This window comes from Lepidochelys kempii, chromosome 5 (assembly GCF_965140265.1).
Source record: "Lepidochelys kempii isolate rLepKem1 chromosome 5, rLepKem1.hap2, whole genome shotgun sequence".
NCBI classification, from domain to species: Eukaryota; Metazoa; Chordata; order Testudines; family Cheloniidae; genus Lepidochelys; species Lepidochelys kempii.
This window is the reverse complement of record NC_133260.1, coordinates 111,204,377-111,230,901: the sequence shown is the minus strand read 5'-3', so window position 1 is coordinate 111,230,901 and position 26,525 is coordinate 111,204,377. Positions and strand designations below refer to the sequence as shown.

At 36.9% G+C, this 26,525-nt stretch overlaps 1 protein-coding gene across 5 annotated transcripts in view; it reads right to left on the bottom strand.

Moving 5' to 3' along the window:
* Positions 1 to 26,525, bottom strand: part of CNTLN (centlein) — a 284,446-nt gene that overhangs the window by 28,828 nt on the left and 229,093 nt on the right. For all 5 annotated transcript variants that reach the window (XM_073345467.1, XM_073345462.1, XM_073345464.1 and 2 more), the window contains 5 exons: positions 17,482 to 17,673; positions 7,661 to 7,758; positions 5,728 to 5,854; positions 3,968 to 4,105; positions 3,379 to 3,564 (listed from right to left, as the gene is read on the bottom strand). In XM_073345467.1, coding sequence (XP_073201568.1) covers positions 3,379 to 3,564; positions 3,968 to 4,105; positions 5,728 to 5,854; positions 7,661 to 7,758; positions 17,482 to 17,673 — 741 coding nt within the window. The remainder of the gene's footprint in view (positions 1 to 3,378; positions 3,565 to 3,967; positions 4,106 to 5,727; positions 5,855 to 7,660; positions 7,759 to 17,481; positions 17,674 to 26,525) is intronic.

The window sequence follows — 26,525 nt, the reverse complement described above, 5'->3', positions numbered from 1 at the left end:
ATTTTGCCAAAGAAGTAGGATTGTTTAGAATGTTTGAAAATAGACTTGAAGAACGAGAAAGAATTAATTTGTATTATATTGGAGGAATTCAGTCTGGTCTCTTTTACTAGAGGCACCTTGCAGGGTGAGAGGAGGAGTAAACACAAGTAAGAGAAGATAAAGGCTGTAGGTTGGCGGGAGAAAGAAGTAAAGGAATCAAATGTGGTGGGGGAGGGGTGGAGAGCTGAGGGTGGAGAGAAGAAGCAAACAGAAGAAAGGGGGAAATTAAAAGAAGAATAAGGTGCCTGAAACTTAAAGATGGAGAATAGGCAGATGGACTGGAGGTCCTGAAAGGATAATATGATGGGAGGAGGGTTGTGGCTCAGGAAGAGAAAGTAAGTAATAACAAAGGAGAGAAAGAGAAAGATGGTGATGAGAAAAAGGAAAAAACAGATCAAGAGATTAATAACAGTGGTGTCTGCACTAATAAAAATCAGTTAGGTTTAATGAGTGACCAAAGTAGTACGCTAAAGTGATGATCCACAGTAAGACGTCAAACAAAGAGGTTAAATTGAAGAAACAGGAGATAACTGCAATTAGCTGAGTCACTCATATGGAGACAAGTATCCCGTGACAAGAGTTAAGTACTGAGACAAGAGGGAGGGCCAAATGCCAAAGTAAAAAACCGAAGAGACTGGAAAATTGACAGCCATCTGAAGAGAATAGAAGAGGCAGGGCAAACTTCAAACAAAGAGGTGGTATGAGAGGGAGAGCACGGCTACTGCTTCCTTGTGCTAACTCCATTTTCTTATGGTTCTAGTATGAGACCGTAAAAGGTATTTTACATGATTTACTTGATACAGTATATAACTCCACTGAAACTTGTGAAAGATTTTCAGCTGTATCATTTACTGTGGTGCATTGTGGATAAAATTTGGTTTCAGAAGACTTTTCTTTCATAAATATTTAGTAACTAGCTAACTAAAGCAGTCTACTAAGGACTTCTGTGTTCACTAATATTTGACTTACAGACAACATCTTCATTTCCATGCAATTTATCTACAAAGAGGGACAGGTGCAGCAGATTAACAGTATTCAGCAAAAAAAAATATTTGAAATAGGAATACACATTCTTTTATTGAGGTGAAGTTTGAGTGACTATGTAAAAACTGAATTTTTTTACATTACAAGGGAACTAGGTAAATGTTAATGAATACACATGGTTCTGTGGTTACAAAGTGGCAGCCTTCACCAGTGGGTACAATATGGAAGTAGCTGGTTTTCTGTTACAGAGTAAGTTAACTATCTCATGCTCATTCGGCCACTTATGAAAGCAGAAAAGCTTCTACTTTCCCATCTTCTATTTTTGCAGCAACTGTTCACTCTTGAGGGATGGAAGCGTACCCTTGTCTTCACTTGATTCAATTAAAATTAATTTCTGTTTCCCAATAGGAATTAACTTGTGCAAAAGGTGATTAGAAGATACAAGTCTCTTTAAGTAACTGGAGTCATGTAAGAGATTCTATAGCAGTGGTGGGCAACCTGCGGCCCATCAGGGTAATCTGCTGGTGGGCCGCGAGACAGTTTGTTTATTTTGACCATCCGCAGGCACGGCCGCCAGTAGGTCCCAGTGGCCCTGGTTTGCCATTCCTGGCCAATGGGAGCTGCGGGAAGTGGAGACCAGCGCATCCCTCCGGCCCACGCTGCTTCCTGCATCTGCCATTGGCCGGGAATGGTGTGGCCACTGGGAGCTGCGGGCAGCTCACCCTGCAGACAGTCAATGTAAACAAACTGTCTTGCAGCCTGCCAGAGGATTACCCTCATGGACTGCCCACCACTGCTCTTTAGAGAGAAGGGTAACATGGAACAAGCTCTTAAGCCTGATTCTGCTCGCCCGTTAGTTTTATACCAGTGAAATTCCATTGTCTTCAACGAAGTTACTCCAGAATTACACCATAAGTGAAAACAGACTCCGATATCCTGGGATATATGTAGAGGGAAACTAGAAATGGATAGGTTAGTGCTAATGCAGATGTTCCTTAATTTTAGCCAGAACTCTTGGGTGAATACCATTAGGTCCTGGTGACTTAGTACTGTTTAATTCATCAATTTGTTCTAGATATCTTATTTCACATTTACAAAAAACATCATAAAAATGTAAGCAGCAGAGTTGGTGCTTTATCCTAGCTAAAGATTGTGAACTACTTTTTTTAATGCATGAAAGATGTAAATTCATTATTCTAGACTAGGGCTGTCAAACGATTACAAAAATAAATCGCAATTAATCGTGAGATTAAAAATATAGTTGTGATTAATCGCAGTTTTAATTGCACTGTTAAACCATAATAGAATACCAATTTAAATATATTATAAATATTCTTGGATGTTTTTCTACATTTTCAAACGTATTGATTTCAATTACAACACAGAATACAACATGTACAGTGCTCACTTTATATTATTATTTTTGAAAACAAATATTTGCACTGTAAAAAAGATAAGCAAAAGAAATGTTATTTTTCAATTCACTTCATACAAGTACTGTAGTGCAATCTCTTTATCGTGAAAGTGCAACTTACAAATATAGAATTTTTTTTTACATAACCGCACTCTAACGTAAAACTTTGGAGCCAACAAGTTGAAGCATGAAGGGGCATGACACTCTTTAGCATACCTGCCACGTAAATACCTTGCAACGCCAGCTACAACAGTGCCATGCAAATACCAGTTCTCACTTTCAGGTGACACTGTAAACAAGAAGCGGGCAGCATTATCTCCTGTAAATTTGAACAAACTTGTTTGTCTTAGCGATTGGCTGAACAAGAAGTAGGACTGAGTGGACTTTTATGAGGTGAATTGAAAAATACTATTTCTTTTGCTTATCTTTTTACAGTGCAAATATTTGTAATCAAAATAATAATATAAAGTGAGACTTGTACACTTTGTATTCTATGTTGTACTTGCAATCAATATATTTGAAAATGCAGAAATATATCCAAAAATAAAATAATAAATTTAAACTCGTATTCTGTTATTGTTTAACAGTGCAATTAAAACTGCAATGGATCTTGACTATTTTTTTAATCTAGTTAATTTGTTTTGCATTAATAGCATGTATTAACTATGATTAATTGACAGCCCTATTCTAGACCCATTTGAAATAGAACCACAAGAGCATTTTTTCTCTTGGATAGACAGCACAGGCAGTCATGGACAAAGGTTGAACTTACAACTAGTGGAAGCTTATACTGAGAGCTGATGACTTGTCTGTCACTGATTTCCTCCCACTCTGGACCTGCTGACATGCCAAAGTATGGTGCCCAAAAGACCACTTGCATAGCTTCTGCTTGTAGCAGTGTCTGGTCAAATGATCAATCAAAAGAGAAACAAAATTCCAACCTTCACAAATGTTATGAATTCTTCCACTTTGTCATTGGCCAGCAGCATTTTCTTCTGCACTACTTCCAGGGCCTGCCCACTTTGCTTTGCCAAGCCATGGAGTTGCTGAGATGCAGCAGTCTCAAGTTCAGTCATGGCACATTCAGCTTCAATCATTTTACCTTCTAGATTGGTAAGCTTGAGATCCTGAAGTACAGAAACATGAAAATAGGATTGGTACTGGGAGATGGTTGTGATGTAATTTTAGTCTAAAAAAATACACATCATTAGTTAATATTATGGGACATTCCATTTATAATACATAAAATTCAGTTTCACAGGAATCTTTATACATTACATCCATATGTTATAGGGACTGAATTTTCAGCAATAATAAGGTAATATAGCTTCAAGCCAAACTAAATACAATCTTATATAGAGAGATGTTACTATTATTCTGTTTTATATTCTTCTATAAGTATTTAAAATAAATTAAGTTGCTGACCTTGCAACTTTTCATTTTTTAAAAATAATACTGTGCATGAAAAAGTCAAGGAAAAAGGGGCAATAAAATTGTTCTGCATTAACCAGCAACACTCTAATAACATACCTTTTTCCCCAACTCATCTTTAGCCTTGCGATACATCTGTTCATACTGTGATTTCTCTTTTGTAGCTACATTAAGCCTTTGCTTTAGTGAATCAATTGATGTTTTCTTGTTTGAACAGTCTTCAGTCAATGTCTTTACCTGAAGTAAAACCACAGGCAATTTTATTATTTAGACAGAAAACCTACAAACATGAACCAAAATCACAAGCATACTTATTTTTGTTTTTATTGAATAAACTCGTATTTAGGCTAAAAACTTGGTAGAATTTCCAGCATTTAATAAGCAGCTGTTACTGACCCACCCATAGATTATTTTATATAAAATGGTTGCATAAAGAGTGAAAGTCTAGACAGGTATGATACGTGAATAAAAAAAGCTCTTAAGTTTACTTGCTGCATTGTAGCTTTTAGACATGTTTCATTAATACAACGAGCTAAGCCATAGTTTTAAATATTTCTAATCAAAGGGGGAAAAAGCATATGCTAACTAAAACTTAGTTGAGAAAATGGTCATTGTCTACAATGTGACAGCATGAATAGTCTTCTGGATAACTCATTATAACTTTGTCATATGTAGTGAGTAGTGATTTAGGCTAAAGTGAAACAAAAGAATATTCCTAGAAAATCCTGATGGCAGATTACATTAATCACACAGTCCTACAGATAATATACAGTATTGGTGAATTTCTCTGATCTTCAATTGAAGATAATGTTATATTTTTCAGTTTCAGCCTCTACAAACAACAATAGAAATAATGTGCTCTGACCCTGTTGAAGCTGAAAAAGGGGATGCTGAAAATGCTCAGAGAGCAATGCATTAGAGCAAAGTGTTACACTGAGCTCTAAACTATTTTCTCGAAAAACAAAACCAGGTAGTTAGCTTGCTCTTTCCTCACTTTATCCCTCTCTCTCTGGTTGAGGATTCCTTAATGACACCTTATCTCCGGCATTGGGGGTAAGAGAGCAGCTCTCTCTGGAGCTGACAATGCTTAATGACTGCAAGCACAGACTACTGCATGAGCCATGCAGCCAGCACTCGCTTTCTAAGAGAATAAAAGTATGTCTTGCTCGGCAAATTGTTTATTTCTATTTTGGGGTTATACATTGTATAACCTCATAGAGACCCACTAGTTTGTTCTCATTGTCAGGGATAATGCACTGTATGGATATTATAAAAAGATCATCCTATCATATCTAAGATCTTCCAACTTCCATGAAATGCCTTTAGATATTTAGGAAAAACCAATAATTTGAATGTTGACCTGTAAGTTTTGATTAATATATAAACAACATATGAAGTGATAAAACCTGAATTTTGAATTACTGATAATACTGCACTACAAGCAGGAATTTATATTGTTTAAAATACTAAAGAATTTAACTAAAGTAGATGGAAAATATGTGTCAATACATTTTGTGTATAGAACTATCCTTGTTTGATCTCCAGTGTATTTTATAATGTTGTAAAATGTCAGACATTCCATCAAGGCTACATACAGCAAATATCAACACTGAGTTTTCTATATATTCTCATTATTTAGTTACATTTTCTATATAATTATGGTGAATTATACAATTAATCAATGCAACCATTATGTATCAAATTCATATAAACCCAAAAGAGATAGAACTGCAATAAGTTTAATTAAATGTATTGTATGCTTAAAATTGTGGTGCTATTTTTATAGTTGGTTGGAATAACTTCTGCAAATCAAAAGCAGTTTATTTTTGGTATAAATATTAACAACAAACAAGAGGTACCTTTTTCTCAAAACTTTCTAATGTTTCATTAAAGGTTTTCTCAATTTCCTGGTTTGCTTTCAGACGAGATCTTAAGTCTTCTATCAAATGTCTTTTCATATTTATGTCCCTTTCCATTCGAGAAATCCTTGAAATAAGAGGGAAAAGTCAGAGTATTCACACTATTAAGAAATATAGTTAGAAGATGGTTACTTTAAACAATTAAAATGAATTAATGCACATTACGTATTTTTCTTATAGCTTTTGATTAGTTTCCAGAAAAATGGTGGTGTAAATAGTTGCAATTTATTTTATTCCTGAAGCACAGCATAGTATATTTAATCTTTTAACTAATAGTCCTAGTCCTATTAATTCAAAGGTTCCAATTTATTGTGGTTTACATTTTTACAGTGGTTTGTACTGTTATATTGTATTAAGGTGAAAGCAAAACAATAATATTTTAGTGCATATTTATAAAAGAGAAGCAGCTGTTCAGAAAAACAATGAGAAACTTTAACGAATTAAGAAAAAAACTGTTACTTTCCAATCATTATGTTGGTAGAATTCTTTTAAAAAAGGGAAAAACATTTCCAGTTCTGAAACTCAATAATACACTGTAATAAAGGAAAATTGCATCAGTGTGTAGCATCTGAAAAACCACACTAATTTCTTTTACAAAACTGCAAAATCTTATCAAATAATTAAGCAGTATTTTAACAGAAGCCTCTTGAAAAATCAAACACACACTTCATGTGACATCTTTGAAATTTTATGATGCAGAAATATATGCCTCATGCAATGCTTCTGCAGATAGAGTACAAATTAATATTTTAAATCTAAAATATTTTCTGAATATGTTCACACAGCTGGACTGTTTTTTCCGTATAAAACCAAATGAATGGTAGAAGTATGTTGATACATAAAACGTTGCTGATATCATGTCAATACCATATGAAATCAGCAAGAAAACCATAGTACAGTATATTCCTTTGATCTATTTTCACATTTGTATTGACACATTAGTGTTATTTGGGTGATTACATGGACTACTTTTTGGCAAAGCAAACGTAGTATGTGTTATATACAAACAATATAATAGACAGTACCAACATTTTTAATCTAAATCGACACACAACAGTAGGCGGCTTCTTTATTTTTTTTCTTAAAGGCATTTACCACTAGAAAATATACACTATTAAAGTATTTTAAAATAATCTTCTATATTTGAAGTGAGCAAATTGTATCAATAAGGAAAATTATATAGATTCTCTAAAATAAAAAATTGGGAATGGTTGAATTGGCTTTTTTAAAAAAAACTTTTCATCAGACAAGTTCATAAATGTGCAAATAGGTCATATTTATATCCTAAATATAACTGAAGAACTGTACTTCAGCTGCTTTTACACTGTGAAGCTGGGGGGGGGGGGGAAATCTCTGTAGTATATGTCAAAATCAATATACATGAATTCCAAAGTTAAAATAAATCTTAATCAATTCAAATATAAACAAACACAACTGTCCTTTTGCACTTTTTACAAATAAAAGACTGGATATTTAATCCAGTTTAAGCATCTAAACCTTGACATGTCTCCTAGCCCCAAGGCAAAGAATTACTGTATTTGAAAGATTGCTTTTAGCACTGCTGAGGCATTCATTTAGATTTACATCAAGGACAACTAAGTCCACTCTAGGGTCTGAATTCTGACTTTAGATATTCTTATTACAGTGCAGAAATTGTAGCCAGCTAATCACTCATCAGTTTATACAAAATGCAATCTTAGCATGTACTGTTCTGATTTTCTGAAAAGCCTGAACAGTTTGCAAGATTTATCAAAAAGATAGAGAGAAAGAGGTCTCTCTCAGAAAGTCTGGATCTGAAATGATTAATCTTGGAATAATTACATATCTGCCACTGGGTGGCACCAAATACAATAGATAGAGGAAGAGAACATACTTTTCCTGTAGTTCCCGCATCCTTTCTTCTTTTTCCTGGGCTTCATTTTTCAGAGACTTAATGGTGGTTGAGTGTTTAGTGATTTCATTATTTGCATTCTAAATTGAAAAAATACTTATTAAAACATAAATAGTATGGATTAACTATTATCTGAGGTATAACTAATAATGAATTTGTTTAAAATAAAAGCACTTACTGTATAAAAGTTTTTTTGATTAACATTATTAATCAACATTTCATATCTATCATGCTATACAAAAGAACACTCCTATTTTCACATTTATCAGAACTCTTTACCTTTGAAAATATAGTCAAAACTGCTATTTTTTCACATGACTATATTTATTCTTTATTAATATATGTTCTTCAGGGTACGGGTAGGTACTTTGTAGCTAACAGGACAAGATTTTCCCTTGCATGGGACCGTCAGTAAGAGAGGTAAGCAGGAAGGAAGTAAAACTCTACATGGTTAGTCTTGTGGAGTTTTTTTGAACTGTACTCCTCTGCTGGGATGGTTTGAGGTATGAGATTTTTGAGACTATGGTTCCTCCCAATCCTTTTGATTTGGGGGATTTGCAAATGAACAAACAAACAAACCCTTCCATGATGAGACAAGCGGTCGTGCTGCAAGGGTGGCTGTCGCTCCACTTCCCACTACAGCTGCTAAATAGAAGACATGGAGACAACCATTCCCAGTTGGTCAGATTTCCATATGCAAGTCCCTAGTCTCTGTTGGAACAGAGATGGAGCATTGACTTGGGATAGCGGGAAAGGGGGTTAGTGCCATCAAGGTGGCATTCCCCCTGTTCTGTACAATAAGAGGGAGATCTGCACACACAAGGCCCCCTCTGCATGCAGATCTGCCGGGGATGATCTGGCCAAGGATCAGGTGCAGTTAATTTAGTGCTTGTCTACACTGCCCTGTAGTCTGGACTGTTGGGAGTGTGAATTACAGAACACACAAAATCCTGCACCCCTCCCCATGTGTGGACTGTAGAGGCGAACTAAAAGGTACCTATTTTGCATTAACGTAGTCTTCAAACAGGATTATGTTATTGCAAACTAGGTACATTTTAGTTTTCACCCACGTGGGGGATTTACAGTGCAGCACTTTGGTGAGTGTGTATATATATATATATATATATATATATGCACTAAATTGCGAGGCAGTGTAGACACAGCTTTAAACACCATCTGCAGAAAGAGAAATAAGAGAATTTAAATAAGTATCCATCTAACTGTAAGTTCAAATAAATGTATATTTTAGAGTTCCATAGTTGAAATGAGCAGTATAACTACTGTATGTAACAGTAAGCTATATTTTCAAAGCCCCAAGCAAGTGGCATACCCAAAAATTGCATGGGTGGGAAATGTGTGCACAATACATTTTTGAAGGTTCAGCCATTGTGCTGGGCTTTGGGAATTTACCCATTAAGTCTAAAACTGTGAGTGAATAGATCAGACAGGCAGTAAACAGAGATACTTGAGGAGAATTTCCCTGCTCAGTGCAGGCTTGTAACTCCCATTAACATTAATGGGAGTATTGTACATAGCACCGTGCACCTCAAGAGGAGTATAGGCTCTTGTGTGTGTAGTTACGTGTAAAGTATTGTTTTTAATACATTGTACAGGCTCTTTTCTGGTGCTACAGAAAATGCTAAATTAGAACAGGAAATCTTGGCTCGTCACTTATTTCAATGCTGCTGCTTATCCTTCCCTGCCTGGGAACTTTCTTTTGCCATTAAAAATGTTATCCTAGGAGGTTACATTGATCTTGGTTTAACATTTTAAAGAGAAAGTAAAAATTAAAAGCAGGCTGGTGATAAAAGCAAAAGCTGTTGAAAAATGTGTCAGTAAGTTTAACCTGAAACTGGATTTTTTTTAATTAATTTAAAAAAAAAAAGATGTGCGTGGTGGTAAGTACAAACATACCGTAAAACGTAGAGCATGATGTATAGTTTTATAACCTCTAAGATAGGATGAATGTAAGTAAAAAATGTTGTGGTGTAGTGAAGCTCAAATGGGTGTTTTACCTGAGTAAGGTCTGTGGGATTGATCTTAATGGAAATGAGCTACAGTGATCTATTATATAAAGTGAAAAATGTTAACGTGGTGAAAGCATGCCTAGGATTCCAAAGTTTCTGGGTCTGGCATGTCACTTGATCCTGAAAACGTGAGGTTTACACCAGAAAATTTTTAAAACGATAAATGGAAGCAGAATGTTACTGAGTTTCCTGATCTGTGTGTTGAGCTTGACCTTCATTAGAGCAAAGCATAATACCCAGTTATATGGGTTTACATACCACATGTGAACATGAACACTTGTGTGAGAAGTGGGCCTCTTGCACATTCTTAGAATCAAAGACTCACAAAGAAGAGCTTGTTAAAACAACTGTAAGAGCACTCACATCCAGAGGGGGATTACCCTTCCTGGGGAAAGAAACCAGGAGAGGGTATGTTGAAAGGGGAAGGAATGAACAAAGCTTTTTCAAACAGGGTTTGGGTTAACAATATGTGTAAGAAAGAGGGGGAAATTTCATTCCCAAGTACCACTAGCCTAAAGGATCTGCTGAACATTCTCGGACTGTGGTTACATCTACACTACTGTGGTAAGTCGATCTAAGTTACACAACTCCAGCTACATGAATAAAGTAGCTGGATTCGACGTAGCTTAGGCCGACTTACTGCAGTGTCTACACCATGCTGGGTCAACGGGAGACAAACTCCCATTGACTTAACTTACTCTTTTCGTTCCGAGTGGAGTACTGGGGTCGACTGGAGAGCATTCTGCCATCAATTTAGTGGGTCTTCATTAGACCCACTAAATCGATCCCCAGAGTGTCAAGCAGGCACTAGTGTAGACATAGCCTAAGTGTATGGAGACCCTATGTCTTTGCACTTTTTCTGTTACGTTCACCCCACCCATTTGACTCATGGGCAGCACAATACAAATGAAGACAAGCTGCAAGGGAATACCAGAAAGCAATTGTCCCTGGAACCCACTTAAAAGGGACAGAGAAGGCTGACTATCTATATTTTGATTTATCATTAGCGACAGGACATCAACCTGGAAATGCTTATAAGAGCATGTTTTTCAGATTTTTATCTATATATTGCTATCCAAGGGGAGTTAATCACATACATCCACTGTGCCTGTTCCAAAAGACCAAAGTCACCACACCATCAGATGTTCAAATAATTGTCCTTATTCAGGCAAACTCCCATTGATTTCCATGAGATATTGGGACTCTCACTGGACTTAAACTGGAAGAATAAGAATTGAATAGAAATTGAGTATCTCAGGATTTGGATCAATAAGTCCTCTCCATAAATCCAACGGTAGTTATTTGCACTCAATGTGCTGGGCACAGTGTTGTGATACATTTTAAGTTTTTGATTCAATCTTTTACCCTCCATGTTTTGGGAGGCAACTCACTCTGTCAGTGTGTTACGAGACAGCCGCACGTCCAGGAGAAAGAGAGCCCCCAGCACCCGGGTGATGAGATAGGAAATGACACACATCAGTAGGAGCAGAGAAAGAAATGCAGCTGATGAGAGTCGTGGGGGTCAGGGAAAATATCCTAGTTAAACTGTGACAAGTAGGAGGAATGGTGGATGAAGCCAGATTTCACAGGAGAATTCTGGCAGTTGGGTCGTGGCCCCTGACTGAGAGGTGTCACATTGGATATCACAGGAGATGTATAGATTTCAGGAAGGAAGAAGACTAGAGGCAGGGGATGAAAGTTGGAGGACCACATGAATTGGAAAGTAAGATGGGCTACATATCCAGAAAGAGATGGAAGGAGCTCAAACTAATGGAACACTCAGCTGGGGAGGGGGGTGTATGGCAGAGTATAGGGTGGTGAGAGGCTTCCAGCAGCCTGACTCCCACTAAAATCAGAACCACAGAATTCACATTTGGTACAGCAGGCAAAAGGAACTCTCTGGAACCCTAATCTTAACCTCCAGCTGAATCTCTGGCCCATAACCTCTCATCTAACCCTTACCCTAAACCCTGAGGTTACTACCTCACCCCTATATCCAAAGTGACTCTGCTCCCCTGCCTTAGGGCTCTGTGAGGTCACTTCCTCACCCCTGTATCCAGAGCCTATATAATAATAACAATTAGACTCGTAGAAATCTGGCTTTTCTGGTTTTACAGTTTTCACCAAAATCAATGGAGTTCAGCCCATTGACACCTAGACAGGCCGTGAAATTTTGGGATTGAATTGATGTGATTTTTCAAAAGTTATCACATTACAAAGAGAGAAATCCCATCAAGTTGAGCATAAGGCCTCGCTTCGCTTGGCCAATGAAACGTAAGCAACAGAAGCATCCAACCTTTACCAAAAAAAGATTTTGTTTCCTTGAAAATGTTTCTAGCAATACAAAACCAGAGAAAAGCAAGAGAGGAATGGTCTGACATGGAAACAGAATTGACTCTAGGTATAATGTTTATTCAGTGTTTTCCATTAGGCATCAATAGATCAAAATAAAATTCTTTTGAGTGTTAAATAAGCCATGATAAATCAGTATTGGCAAATGAAGGAACTGTTTAAGATCCCAAATCCTTAACAGGATGTGTGTGTAGTCATAATTATTAGGGTAGTCAATTAATCGCAGATAACTCACGTGATTAACTCAAAAAAATTAATCGTCATAAAAAAATTAATTGCAATTAATTGCCATTTTAATTGCACTGTTAAACAACAGAATACCAACTGAAATGTATTAAATATGTTTGGATGTTTTCTACATTTTCAAATATATTGATTGCAACTGCAACACAGAATACAAAGTGTACAATACTCACTTTATATTATTATTCTTATTTCAAATATTTGCATTGTAAAATGACAAAAGAAATAGTATTTTTCAATTCACCTCGTACAAATACTGTAGTGCAATCTCTACCGTGAAAGTGCAATTTACAAATGTAGATTTTTGTTTTGTTACATACTTGCACTCAAGCAAAACCATGTAAAACTTTAGAGCTTACAAGTCCACTCAGTCCTACTTCTTGTTCAGCAAATTGCTAAGAGAAACAAGTTTGTTTACATTTAAGGGAGATAATGCTGCCCACTTCTTATTTACAGTGTCACCTGGAAGTGAGAACAGATGTTCTGATGGCACTTGTGTAGCCAGCATTTCAAGGTATTTATGTGCCAGATATGTTAAACATTCGTATGCCCCTTCAATCTTTGGCTACCATTCCAGAGGTCATGGTTCCATGCTGATGACACTCGTTAAAAAAATAATGCATTAAATAATTTTAGACTGAACTCCTTGGAGGAGAATTGTTTGTCTCCGGCTCTGTTTTATCCACATTCTGCTATATATTTCATGTTATAGTAGTCTTGATGACCCAGCACATGTTGTTCATTTTAAGAATACTTTCAATGCAGATCTGACAAAACACAAAGATGGTACCAATGTGAGATTTCTAAAGATAACTACAGCACTCAACCCAAGGTTTAAAAATCTGAAGTGCCTTCCAAAATCTGAGAGGGACGAGGTGTGGAACATGCTTTCGGAAGTCTTAAAAGAGCAACACTCCGATTCAGAAACTACAGAACCCGAACCACCAAAAAAAAAAAGAAAAGAAAAAAAGATCAACTTTCTGCTGGTGGCATCTGATTCAGATGATGAAAATGAACATGCGTCAGGCCACACTGCTTTGGATCGTTATCGAGCAGAACTCGTCATCAGCATGGACGCATGTCCTCTGGAATGGTGGTTGAAGCATGATGGGACAAATGAATCTTTATTGCATCTGGCATGTAAATATCCTGTGATGCCAGCTACAACAGTGCCATGCAAACACCTGTTCTCACTTTCAGGTGACATTGTAAGCAAGAAGTGGGCAGTATAATCTCCTGCAAATGTAAACAAACTTGTTTGTCTTAGTGATTGGCTGAACAAGAAGTGGGACTGAGTGGACTTGTAGGCTATAAAGTTTTACATTGTTTAATATATATTAAAACTAAGGAATAAAAAAGCAGTCCCTCTTTTATTTATCAATTTATCAAGTCCAAAGTTCTGTGCTTTCCCTATAAGAGTTGATAACGTCACTGCCTATGAAATCTGTAAGGGATGCATATGCCAGCATTATTTTTAGGGTGAATGCTATAGGAGAAATTCTGAACACAGAATCTAATAAAAAAACCCTATTTACATATTTATTTGTAATCTGTACATTTATATGTATAATATAAAACATTTATATCATACAATTGAACTTTACAAACACAGGGATAAATCCTCACTCCGTTTTTACTGAGTTCTTACTCAAGGAAAACTTCCATTAAAAGCAGTAAGAGTTTTGCTTGAACTAAATACTCAATAAATACTGAATAAGGATTTGGCCAACAGATATAATAAATAATAGTAATGATAATAGCTAACACATATATAGTTTCGTACACTGAAGTTCTTGTACTCTAAATGTAGACCCTTAATGCTTTGGGGTCTGAGTCTTTCACATATTTAATTTTACTTTAAAAAAAAATTAGAACACTTTTAAAGATACATTGAAAACTGATTTAATATCTTTGATACTAGGCTTCCATACAGCTGGTGTCAAATATTTGTATTCAATAGTGCGATATTCCCTGTCTGAAGGACCAAGAAATAATGACTTTGGTCCAAATATTTTATAGTTTCTACATGGCAAATGGAATATTTTGGAATACTAGGTTTATCAACATGCATGTTTCTTTCTTTTATGAGATGTTGGGCTGGGAGAAAAAGAAATGTCCAGCATCCCACAGATGAAGACTACAAGATCTCTGTTTTTCATTTCTTTAAAGCCCCTGCACCCACAGAGGTCATGAGCAGTAGGCTTCTGGTTGAAGATGACAATCAACCATAAGGATCAAGTCAAATCTGCTCCCAAATTAGCTGGAGAGGTTAACACTAAGTAGTGAGGTAGTGGTGGATTAAGACTAAATTGGGCTCAGAGCCAATATTCTGGAACACAAGAGCTACCCACAAACCAGGGGTCCCTACCCCTCCAGCTTGCTCTCAAGCTTGTAGCAGTCCTGGCAATATGTCTTGCCAATGCTACCCCCTGCTTCTGTCTCCTCTCCAGCAATGGGCTTACCCTCAACTTTCCTTGCCTCCAGATTTTATGGATCCATGATCCTCAGCCCAAATCTATAGATCCTGCTTTAATCAACCCCTTGTCAAGGTTCCTCCCCCACTCTGAACTCTAGGGTACAGATGTGGGGACCTGCATGAAAAACCTCCTAAGCTTATCTTTACCAGCTTAGGTCAAAACTTCCCCAAGGTACAAAATATTCCACCCGTTGTCCTTGGACTGGCCGCTACCACTACCAAACTAATACTGGTTACTGGGGAAGAGCTGTTTGGACACGTCCTTCCCCGCAAAATACTTCCCAAAACCTTGCACCCCACTTCCTGGACAAGGTTTGGTAAAAAGCCTCACCAATTTGCCTAGGTGACTACAGACCCATACCCTTGGATCTTAAGAACAATGAACAATCCTCCCAACACTTGCACCCCCCCTTTCCTGGGAAATGTTGGATAAAAAGCCTCACCAATTTGCATAGGTGGCCACAGACCCAAACCCTTGGATCTGAGAACAATGAAAAAGCATTCAGTTTTTTACAAGAAGACTTTTAATAAAAAATAGAAGTAAATAGAAATAAAGAAATCCCCGCTGTAAAATCAGGATGGTAGATATCTTACAGGGTAATTAGCTTCAAAAACATAGAGAACCCCTCTAGGCAAAACCTTAAGTTACAAAAAAGATACACAGACAGAAATAGTTATTCTATTCAGCACAATTCTTTTCTCAGCCATTTAAAGAAATCATAATCTAACACATACCTAGCTAGATTACTTACTAAAAGTTCTAAGACTCCATTCCTGTTCTGTCCCTGGCAAAAGCAGCATACAGACAGACCCAGACCCTTTGTTTCTCTCCCTCCTCCCAGCTTTTGAAAGTATCTTGTCTCCTCATTGGTAATTTTGGTCAGGTGCCAGCGAGGTTACCTTTAGCTTCTTAACCCTTTACAGGTGAGAGGAGCTTTCCCCTGGCCAGGAGGGATTTCAAAGGGGTTTACCCTTCCCTTTATATTTATGACACCCCTAAATTAAAGAACTCCTTTCCCAATCTGACAGTTGTACCTTTGCCGGAATCTCAGCTTGTGCTTGCCTGGGTAACGAGGATTAACTTTCTTTTACTAAAGAAAGAATTTTCAGATTACCAAAAGTTGCATTTCTTTTATCTTGCCATGTTTAAAATAAACATATCAGTATGGGTGGGGAAGATATGTATTGTGACAAAGTTCCTCCTCTGCCTTGGTGGGTCCTGCGCTTGTTGGTGGATTTGCTCACCTCAGAGGTTCACGGCAGCCTTCAGTTTGGCCACTTTCGTGGCTCAAATCTGCCGTTCACTCAGTTAGCCTCATCACTGGCCAGCATGGGGAAAAAGAAGAACAATTCCCTGCAGTCTCTGCTGATCCACCTCGTGGATCAGGGAACAGGCCAGAGTCTGGTGGAACCCAGAGTCCAGTTCAACTCCTCCGGTATCAACGAGGGAGTTGGGGGGATGGAGGGAACCCGGGCCCGCCCTCTACGCCAGGTTCCAGCCCAGGGCCCTGTGGATTGCAGATGTCGACAGTGGCTCCTGTAACAGCTGAGTGACAGCTACAACTCCCTGGGCTACTCCCCATGGCCTCCTCCCAACATCTTCTTTATTCTCACCACAGGACCTTCCTCCTGATGTCTGATAATGCTTGTACTTCTCACTCTCAGCTTCTTGCATCTCTTCCTCCCAGCTGCTCACACATGCACCACAAACTGAAGTGAGCTCCTTTTTAAACCCAGGTGCCCTGATTAGCGTGCCTTAATTGATTCTAGCAGCTTCTTGTTTGGCTGCAGATGTTCTAATCAGCCTGTCTGCCTTAATTGTTTTCAGAAAGTTCCTGATTGTTCTGGAACCTTTCCTGTTACCTTACCCAGGGAAAAGGGAAAGTTTCTACAGAAGTAGAACAATATGTGACATCAGTTCATGCTCCATAGGAAAATGCTATACTATGTTTATGAGCATGGTATAAGAGTCTATATAGAACACAACAGGATAACCTGTGATTCAAAAATCAGAGAATTAACTAGTTATATTTTTTTCTTGTTACCTATTCCTTGCCTATTTTTGTCCCTTACCTGTCCATCCAATCCTAGCATGCCCATCACCAGGATATCTGGCCATCAACTAAATTATTAAGTTGAAATGAATTCTTAAAAATAAACACTCTGCCCTTCTTCATTATTTGCTAGTCATATCTGCAAGGATCTTTTTTTAAATTACTGTGCAACTGTTGGGTTATTTAGTCATTAGCATTGTTGTTGTTAACTGCCACCAGAAATGCAACAAAAATAAGGCACTAGTTCCCTTTGAAGACAACAGTAATAGTGATTTATAGATAAGAAGATAGAAGGTATTACATGAGTTACACAACCAGCAAACTTCAATCTTACCTAGTCATTAATGCTCAGCTCTTTTTCACACAAAGCCTGAATCACATGATTCCCCTCTAACAACATAGTTACCCTGCACTTTCAACAAGCTTTCATCTTGGCTTGCTTTGTCTGTAAAAGATCCTTTCACTGCAAGATTCACTCATTTGGTTTTGACTATATGTCTACCAACTAGTAACAAAGATTATCTGACACTTAAATTCCTAGTTATGGGCTAGCCTATGGTAAATTGTACCTTTTTACATCTTTGAGACTGAGCAAATGAAATAATACTACAGTAAAAGTTATCCTGTTAGCTGACTAATCTGTTCTCTCACCTTCAGTTTGCAATACAGCTGCTTCACCTCCAAATCTGTATTCTTTGAAGGAGTAGGTGCTGTGACTTCAATTTGGTTAGAAGTCACAGGAGACAGACCTTCTTTCAACCTGGTAGCTTGGGCCAGATGCTCTAATTTTCCTTGTAAATCTTCTCTCTCTCGTTGCAACTCAGCCAGATCAGAGGTCAATGTCTGTTTTCCAAATAAAAGCAATAAATAGTCACAGTTACAGTCAAATATTATTGGTTTCTGCTTGATCATAACAGGATGTACATTAGAAAAATAAACAACAGACTCATACATTATCTTTACTCTGCATTACGTATTAGTTGCCTGAATTCACTGGTCCAGACAGTAGAAAAATCAAATCTGGCAGTAAAAAGAAGTAACTTAATACAAAAAGTCACATGTGAAACAATTTGATTGCATATTGATATTTGTCTCATGACAGGAAACAAAAGTTATAGGAAGCTGTATAGTAACAGTGGTTACTGCTAAAAAAATTGTTTACCCACAGGGCTGTCTGATTCTACAACTATTTCCTGTACTAAGTATCAGGAAATACCATGGTAGCTCAGATATCACAGTGTGGTAAGGATGGCTAAATGTCAATTTTGTTTTAATGGTGACTATTGTAAGCTTACTTGAATGTTCTGTTGACAACGGCTGTAAAACATACATCCTTTTCTTGGCTTTTGTTTTGATATTTGTAAGGCTTGTAGAGGTTAAAGCAAAATGGACCAGCTGCACTAAATATCTTCTGGTTGGCTGGTCTTTACTCGTGTTATTTCTTCCTTTTCACATATATGCACCATAGCCAGAGAGCCACGTATTCCATAACCTTGACTCTAGGGCTGATGTATTTAACTGGTAAAAGCCAAGCTGGAGCAGGACAGCATAACAGATGTTAGTTGTTTATTCCACTGGGTAGGTCTTACCACCCTATACTGCAGCCAAAATGCTTCTCATTTAGCAACATAAATGTTAAGTCCAATTAGCAGACGAGGCTTGTTAGGAATTTAGTTCAAATAAATAGCAAGCAAACTATCTCAGTCTTATAGTGCTTGATTGACAACTGACAAGGCCCATTTAATCCGTGTAGTATAATATCACAGTACTAATTTAATATGTAATTTTAGAAATAAAAAATATTTTCTTTAATTCTCCTATACTAAAGAATACACAATGAATATTATTCTGTGAAAAGGGCACCTGGAATAATCTTTATGCCAGTGCTTATCTTTCACCAGTCTGTAGTCAGCAGAAAGCCACCAACCTTTAATGGCATAACAACTCTCTCCTCCTTAAGAGGATAACTACAGTACCATTTTATTATTCCAAAGAAGCTTATAATATGGTAGTTTAACATAAGGAACAATTAGATAAAAAGAAAATGAAATCTCTCAGAGGGGAGAAAAAAATCTTCTGTGTGAAGAATCCCAATTAGAAATTGGAAAAGATACTACAGCTTTTAAATGGCAAATGTATAGTTGATTACATGTTAGTATATAAAATAATTGGTAAACATAGGTACAAAATATTGTTCATATTTCAAAGGATGCTAATATTGACATTAAAAGCAGAAAACTACGTTGTTCAAAGTTATGCGCAAAATAAATGCTCCTTAAAATATAAACACTATATATACATACACATATTTAAATCACCTGAAGATCTGTGATGAAAAATATATCCCGGAAAAAAAGGAAACAAACACACTTTCATGAACATATTTATATTCATTACAGACAGCATGGGGAAGTTTGCACATTTTCAATGAGATTAAAAAATATTTATAGATACAACAGAATACAGTCTAATTTTTGAACCCAAATACTAATACCATTTCTGCACTCACATACACTTATTAAAGCCAGTGGGAACTGTGCATATATATCTGAGAACAGGACCACTGTTGGTAAAAGGCTTAATCTTTCCATTTCTTTCTGAGTTTGCTGTAATTTCATTACTTTAATAACAGACCAACGGTTCTAAGGTAACTTTTGATTGGAACTCTTTAATCTGTTATGTTATTCCCACCTCTAAAAACCCACAGGACTTAAAATGAGAATGTCATGTGGGCAGAGGATTCAAAGTGAAGGATACTTAAAAAAAAAATCAACAACAAAAAGCCCAACCTAACAACAAAAAACAGCAGCACTTCAGGAAGCTGCAGATGTTAATTTATCCAGCATATGCAATGCTTCTGTACCCAGATTTTCATGATTTGATGTTTCTGTTGTAAATTATTCATAAAGATAAAAGTGGAGAATGACTAAGTTTGTGAAGAACAGATAGATCTATGTTTGTGCTATCTTACATCATGAGGTTTTAGCTTGGTACCCAATGAGATTCCTCGCTCTTCCCCCACAAGGACTGACAATGTAGGCAAAACCATCAGAACCAGTGTGTCATGGTTACAGTAATGAATGTGGCATCAAATAGATTAATGGAGCAATAGGGAGATGGATCTTCCCAAAACCGGCTGCAAGGCAACAACTCTGGAATTCCTGAGCCCTAGTTTTAGGAATTTACTTAAACTAGGAAATAGACGCTTTTCCATCTTTAAAATACATACACATACAAACAGTAAATGTAAGAGAAACCAGATATGTGTGGAGGGGAAGAGGAAGAGGGGAGTGTCCAGGGAGCAGACAAGCAGAAAACCTACATTTCCCATTGCAGACAGATATGGATGTCTCTTGCAATCAGTGACTGCTGAGATGTATGTCTGCACTACATCCTGGATCGACATACAGGCAAATGTAGTGCAATTGTAGCTATGTTGGTTCCAGGAAATGAGAGACACATGGTGGGTGAGGTAATATCTTTCACTGGACCAACTTCTGTTGTGAGAGAGACAAGCTTCCGGGCCACACAGACCTGAAGAAGAGCTCTTTTGTTAGTTAGTAACCTTAAGTTCCTCACTGATTTTTTTCCCCCTCCAACAGTAAGTTTCAGGTTGTTGAGTTGTTGTTTTTTTAAACACTTCCTTTTTGGCTCTCCTACCATGCAGCCAAATCCTGAGTGACAGACTCTAAAGAGATTTGCTCTATGGGAAGAGGTAATGGGGCTTAGCAGTGAAATTTTCAATCCCAACTAGACCAAGTGTGATATGGCCGTGAAAAAAAGCCAATGCGGTCTTGGGATGCATTAGGCGAGGTATTTCCAGTAGAGATAAGGACGTTGTAGTACCGTTATACAAGACACTGGTGAGACCTCACCTGGAATACTGTGTGCAGTTCTGGTCTCCCATGTTTAAGAAGGATGAATTCAAACTGGAACAGGTACAGAGAAGGGTTACTAGGATGATCCGAGGAATGGAAAACCTGTCTTATGAAAGGAGCCTCAAGGAGCTTGGCTTGTTTAGCCTAACCAAAGGAAGGTTGAGGGGAGATATGATTGCTCTCTATAAATATATCAGAGGGATAAATACCGGAGAGGGAGAGGAATTATTTAAGCTCAGTACCAATGTGGACACAAGAACAAATGGATATAAACTGGTCATTGGAAGTTTAGACTTGAAATTAGACAAAGGTTTCTAACCATCAGAGGAGTGAAGTTTTGGAATAACCTTCCAAGGGAAGCAGTGGGGGCAAAAGACCTATCTGGCTTTAAGATTAAACTCGATAAGTTTATGGAGGAGATGGTATGATGGGATAACATGATTTTGGCAATTAATTGATCTTTAAATATTCATGGTAAATAGGCCCAATGGCCTGTGATGGGATGTTAGATGGGATGGGATCTGAGATACTAGAGATAATTCTTTCCTGAGTATCTGGCTGGTGAATCTTGCCCATATGCTCAGGGTTCAGCTGATCACCATATTTGGGGTCGGGAAGGAATTTTCCTCTAGGGTGGATTGGAAGGGGCCCTGGAGGTTTTTCGCCTTCCTCTGTAGCATGGGGAATGGGTCACTTGCTGGAGGATTCTCTGCTCCTTGGAGTCTTTAAACCATGATTTGAGGACTTCAATAGCTCAGACATAGGTGAGAGGTTTATTGCAGGAGTGGATGGGTGAGATTCTGTGGCCTGCATTGTGCAGGAGGTCAGACTAGATGATCATAATGGTCCCTTCTGACCTTAATATCTATTAATCTATAATTTTTAAATTCAGGCTGCAGCTGCTAAGCCTGGTCGTAGTGACCAGTCTGCTGCAGCCCCTAAAAGATGTTTACAGATTCACTGTGCACACACTTATCCTAACCCCCCTGCTCCTGGTATATCCACAGAGCTCTGTTCCATGGTGCACAGAAGGGTAAGTGATGAAATTCTGGCTCTATTGAAGTAAATGGCAAAATTCCCATTTGATTTCAATGGGGCCAGGATTTCACCCAAGATGTCTCTCTGTGCACGCTCTCCACTACTTGGCCCCCTGCTTGGTAATTCTGCTGTTTGGCCACTGTGTGCCTATACAGAGAACTGCACGATTGCACCATCATTACGCTGCATATGGCAGATTGTAAGTTCTTTGGGACAAGGAACCTCTATGACTGTACAGCACCCTGTAGAACAGAGCCTAACTGAGCTGCTTTAATATCAATATGAAACTGTAACAATAGGCCTCTGCTGTAGGTAACTATTTAGTGTTTGTTGTTGTACTCTTAATACTGTGATGTACATGACCTCTCAATTTTACATTTACAATATATACTTTGTAGAATTTATATCTGCAGTATCAAATTATTTTACAAGCGTTTTCACCCTATGTTATTACCTGTTTTATTAGGATGATTCAACTGTAAATAAATCTGTAGAAATAACAGTGCTTCAACATTTTATAAAGAGCAAATGGTGTTAGACATAAGTAGCATTTCTTGCTATTAGAAAACCCTGTAATTTTGGCAGCCAAAAAAAAAAAAAAAAATCAGTGAGTGCAGAGGGATGACTTTTTCAGAGACTAGGAGCAAACTGACTTCTGGTTTTCTGAGAAATCTTATAGTGACAATGAGAGGAGAGGGGGATTGATTTGTAGATTTATATTGCAGTATTATTTTTAATACTGCATAGCTCCCACATCCAGTTATCTTTTAAAATACAACATTGCTTTGTCTTTCCTGTACTTTTTAAAGCATGCTGTTATTCTCCTGCAATTTTAACTCTATTGTAGAGGAAACTTGCAAGAACAACAGTACTTTGGTCACAGACAGTTCTTGTGAATGTATAGTTTCAAATAATAACTGCATATAAAGAACAGAAAAATGTCTATGACTTTATATACGGTAGTGAGTATCTTTATAGTACTTCAGTGATGTTCCCATTTACAAAAATCTAATAGTTTCTGTTTAACTTTTCAGGCAAGGTTTTTAGAGTAAGTCTCTCTAATTGTAAACCTATTTTTCTTCTCATGAATAGAATCAATATCTTTTTATTGATGGGAAATAAAAAATAAAGGTAAAATGAAGACAGATGACATGCAGACATCTATAAATATGAAAACAATATATACAAATATCCAACTGGAAAAGTAATCATGTTCCGTTCATGGCATCTGATCACATATAATTTTTTTAGAAACAAGAAAAGTACAATCGCTTAAACTTTTAAGAAGTTTTCCTTGTGAAACTACTGTTTGTCCTCAACAAACTGGTATTTTCACTCCATGAACACAGACAGGAAATTGGAAATATAGTCTTTGATAACTTGATGTCCCATCTCTTAGCTGGACCAAAAACTGTAAAAAGGTAAAAAGTTCTCAAATGTAGATGTTATTAGTCCTATATTTAATATAGACTTTTTTGAATGTTTAGTAAGAACTACTAGATCACTCGTTTATAAACTTCTTTCAGGCAAATGCAGTTATCAGCAGCCTACACTGTTTCACAAAATGTCAAGTAAATGAAGGTAATCTAGAGGACTTTTTACCAGTGCTTTAGCAAGTTGTTAGACTTCAGTAGCCTTTAGAGACCATTAAGTACTCTTTGGCTAATTGGCCAATGGTAGATTAATCCTCTTTTTATTCTAGCAGCACTATTTTAACACCCCTTGCACTCTGTCAGTGTAGTATCTGAATGACAAAATAATATTGGGCATGAATAATAAGCAGAAAAGTTAAATTAACATTTCATGTTTCATATGCCATACCTATGTGTCAGAAAAAAACCTCTTTTTAAGCCACTGACATTCAACTTTTTTAAACAATCTGATGTTGACATCTTACTGAGGTGAATCTTCCTAATTACTGCTAATTGTCTATCAAGAAAAAAATCTTTCCTTGAAGTGCAGTTGTCTGGTATAGATGAACACAGCTCCAATGTGCATAGGAAAGACAGGCATGACACTTGAGGTGTGCTACATTATTATGAGGTCATACTAAATATGGTTTGCAATTAACAAAGCAGCTTTTAAGGATGTTGGAGGCACTGAAAATGCCAATCTTTCATGAAGAGCTTAAATTAGATCCCAGTAGAGAAATACAGATATCAGCTTATGGATAACAGATATGGCTCTTTCCCAATGTATTTTATTAATGAAAAAAATATTTGTCCTATTGATAGTTGGGTGGTAGTATAGTTTCTTTTCAAATATCTTATAAATGCAGTTTACATATTGGTGATTAAAGATAATCTTTTATCTATATAAAATACAACTTCAATGAGAGTTGGCAAATAATGCTGCAATGATGATGAATCAACATTATTTTCAAAAACTTTGCATCCTTGATAATGCCTTTAAATAATGAGCTGAATACAAACAGATTTTTGTTCTGCCTACTTTGAAAATGAATGGGTTTTACCTCAATTTGTTGTTATATGGATTTGTTATTGCATCAAAATATTTCAATAGAAAGGCAACAATAGAACAATACACAATTTTAAAACCTCCGATATTTGACTTTTTTGGACCTTCTCCCATATGAATAGTTCTTTACGGAATTGGAAAGGGCTGTAGAATTTTTGAATTTTAAAATTCACTTCATTTACTCTTTGTAAAGTGCTATGTCAACATACAGACCAAGACTAAAACAAAACTTCAAAGAATACATAGACAGAAAGTATAAAAAGTGATAAGAGCTTTACATATATTGGCCTCAATGCCCTAAACCATACTCAGATAAATCACCTATTGGAATAAATGGGAGGTTAGCTTGAGTAAGGATTGTATGGTCAAACACTAACTGACCATCACTGTTTTATAAAATATGGGAAATATGAGAGAAGTGAATATGGAAATAATTCAAGTAGCAGACACTATTTTCAAAGGTTATGAAAATATAATTGGAAAAATAAGATTAGTTTTATAATTGTAATAATTATCTACAGACCACAACTGTGCCAAATTGGGTGGTTTTAGCTTGCAGAGATTCATAGAAACCTTTTCTTATCATTTATCTTGTGTCCGCAACCCACCAAACATTCACTCTGCATTTTGACCATAAGAAAATACTGTATATTAGGTTTGAGTCCTATCCTAAACACTTAAAGCCATTATCTTGTATTGGGTTTCATGCAGGTGCAGCAGTCCATCCATGTGGATTCCAATGCAGGATCAGGGCATTAGCCATGTGTATAACTTTAATTACATAAGGAGTACTACTGAGATCAACAGGACTACTGCATGAATAAAGTTATATATATTCTTAAGTGTTTGTAGGATTAGGGCCTCAGCTCCTGTACAGTGATAACTACAGGCAAACACTGATGTATAGTTGTATAGGGTTTTGCCTAGAACCATTAAACTTCTTCAGGTGGAGGTTCCATGACCAGTAAAAACTGTTAAAATGTTAAAAAGAAATAAAAAAATATTTCTGAATTAAAAGTAAATTTTACAGTCTTTTATATACTCATAAGAATTTTAAGCAATTTGAATTACACAGACACAATATAACTTAAAGCAACAATGCATCAATAAATGCTTAATGATTCTAAAAGCCACATTTTCAAACATTAGGTGCATGCTATTGCAGCTGACATTTGAGAACATGAACTGAACACAAATCAGGTGTTTGTACATGACCAGTTACATGCTTAAGTGCAGACATGCATGCAAATGCCTGATATTTACGTGCATGCTGGGTATTTGTGCACAGAAGCTACATTTCACACTTAACATTGAAAATTTGGCCTTAAACATCCACATCAATGTGTAGTGTATGTAAGGTACTGAATGCGGGTGCTTCCTCGTAAATTGGAAGCAGAGTTCAAGTATATGATGTTTGCTAGATGGAAAACAGTGGAATTAGGCATTATTTCTCTTATTTACACCAAATGCTGGAGAGAAGGGCAAGCTCCCAAAGTTGGAAATTAGAATGCTTCAGCGTGGGTCAGTGACAATGTTTGCCATATCCTCCTGCTTAATCTTGCCACATCTAAGCACTGCAAATGAACTACTTGCACGAGAGCCAGTTGGGGAATTTCTCAATCCCTACAACTCATTACAAATTTAACAGCAGCAATACTAAGTATTCATATGTTTCAGATAACACAAACAAATTTACTGTACTAAAACTCATAGTGGAGCAGGTTTCAGAGTAGCAGCCGTGTTAGTCTGTATCCGCAAAAAGAAAAGGAGTTTACTTGTGGCACCTTAGAGACTAACCAGTTTATTTGAGCATAAGCTTTTGTGAGCTACAGGTGCAAGTGCATCCAATGAAGTGAGCTGTAGCTCACGAAAGCTCATGCTCAAATAAATTGGTTAGTCTCTAAGGTGCCACAAGTACTCCTTTTCTTTTTATAGGGGGGCAAAAATTAATAATGCTTCCATCTGTTTCCAGTATAGCTCACATAAAACACACAGAAAGTAAAATGAACAGATTATTTTAAAAAAGCATTCTTTAAATTTTCTTTGATTTCACTAAAATAATCTCATGTACTTTTATTTCCAAAGCATATAGCGTTGTATCTTTCTGAATGGAAGTTCAAGTGTGTATATTTTTAAAGGATATACCAGCAAGGAGGAACCAAAGTAGATGGATATACTAAAAATTCAGTTTTACAAGTAACTCATACTCTATCTAGTTCAAGGAGAGTGAACTATTTTTGCTAGAATGTCCTCCAGACTCAATCTGAGTGGGTACTGCTTTGATTGACAGTCTTGAATGCT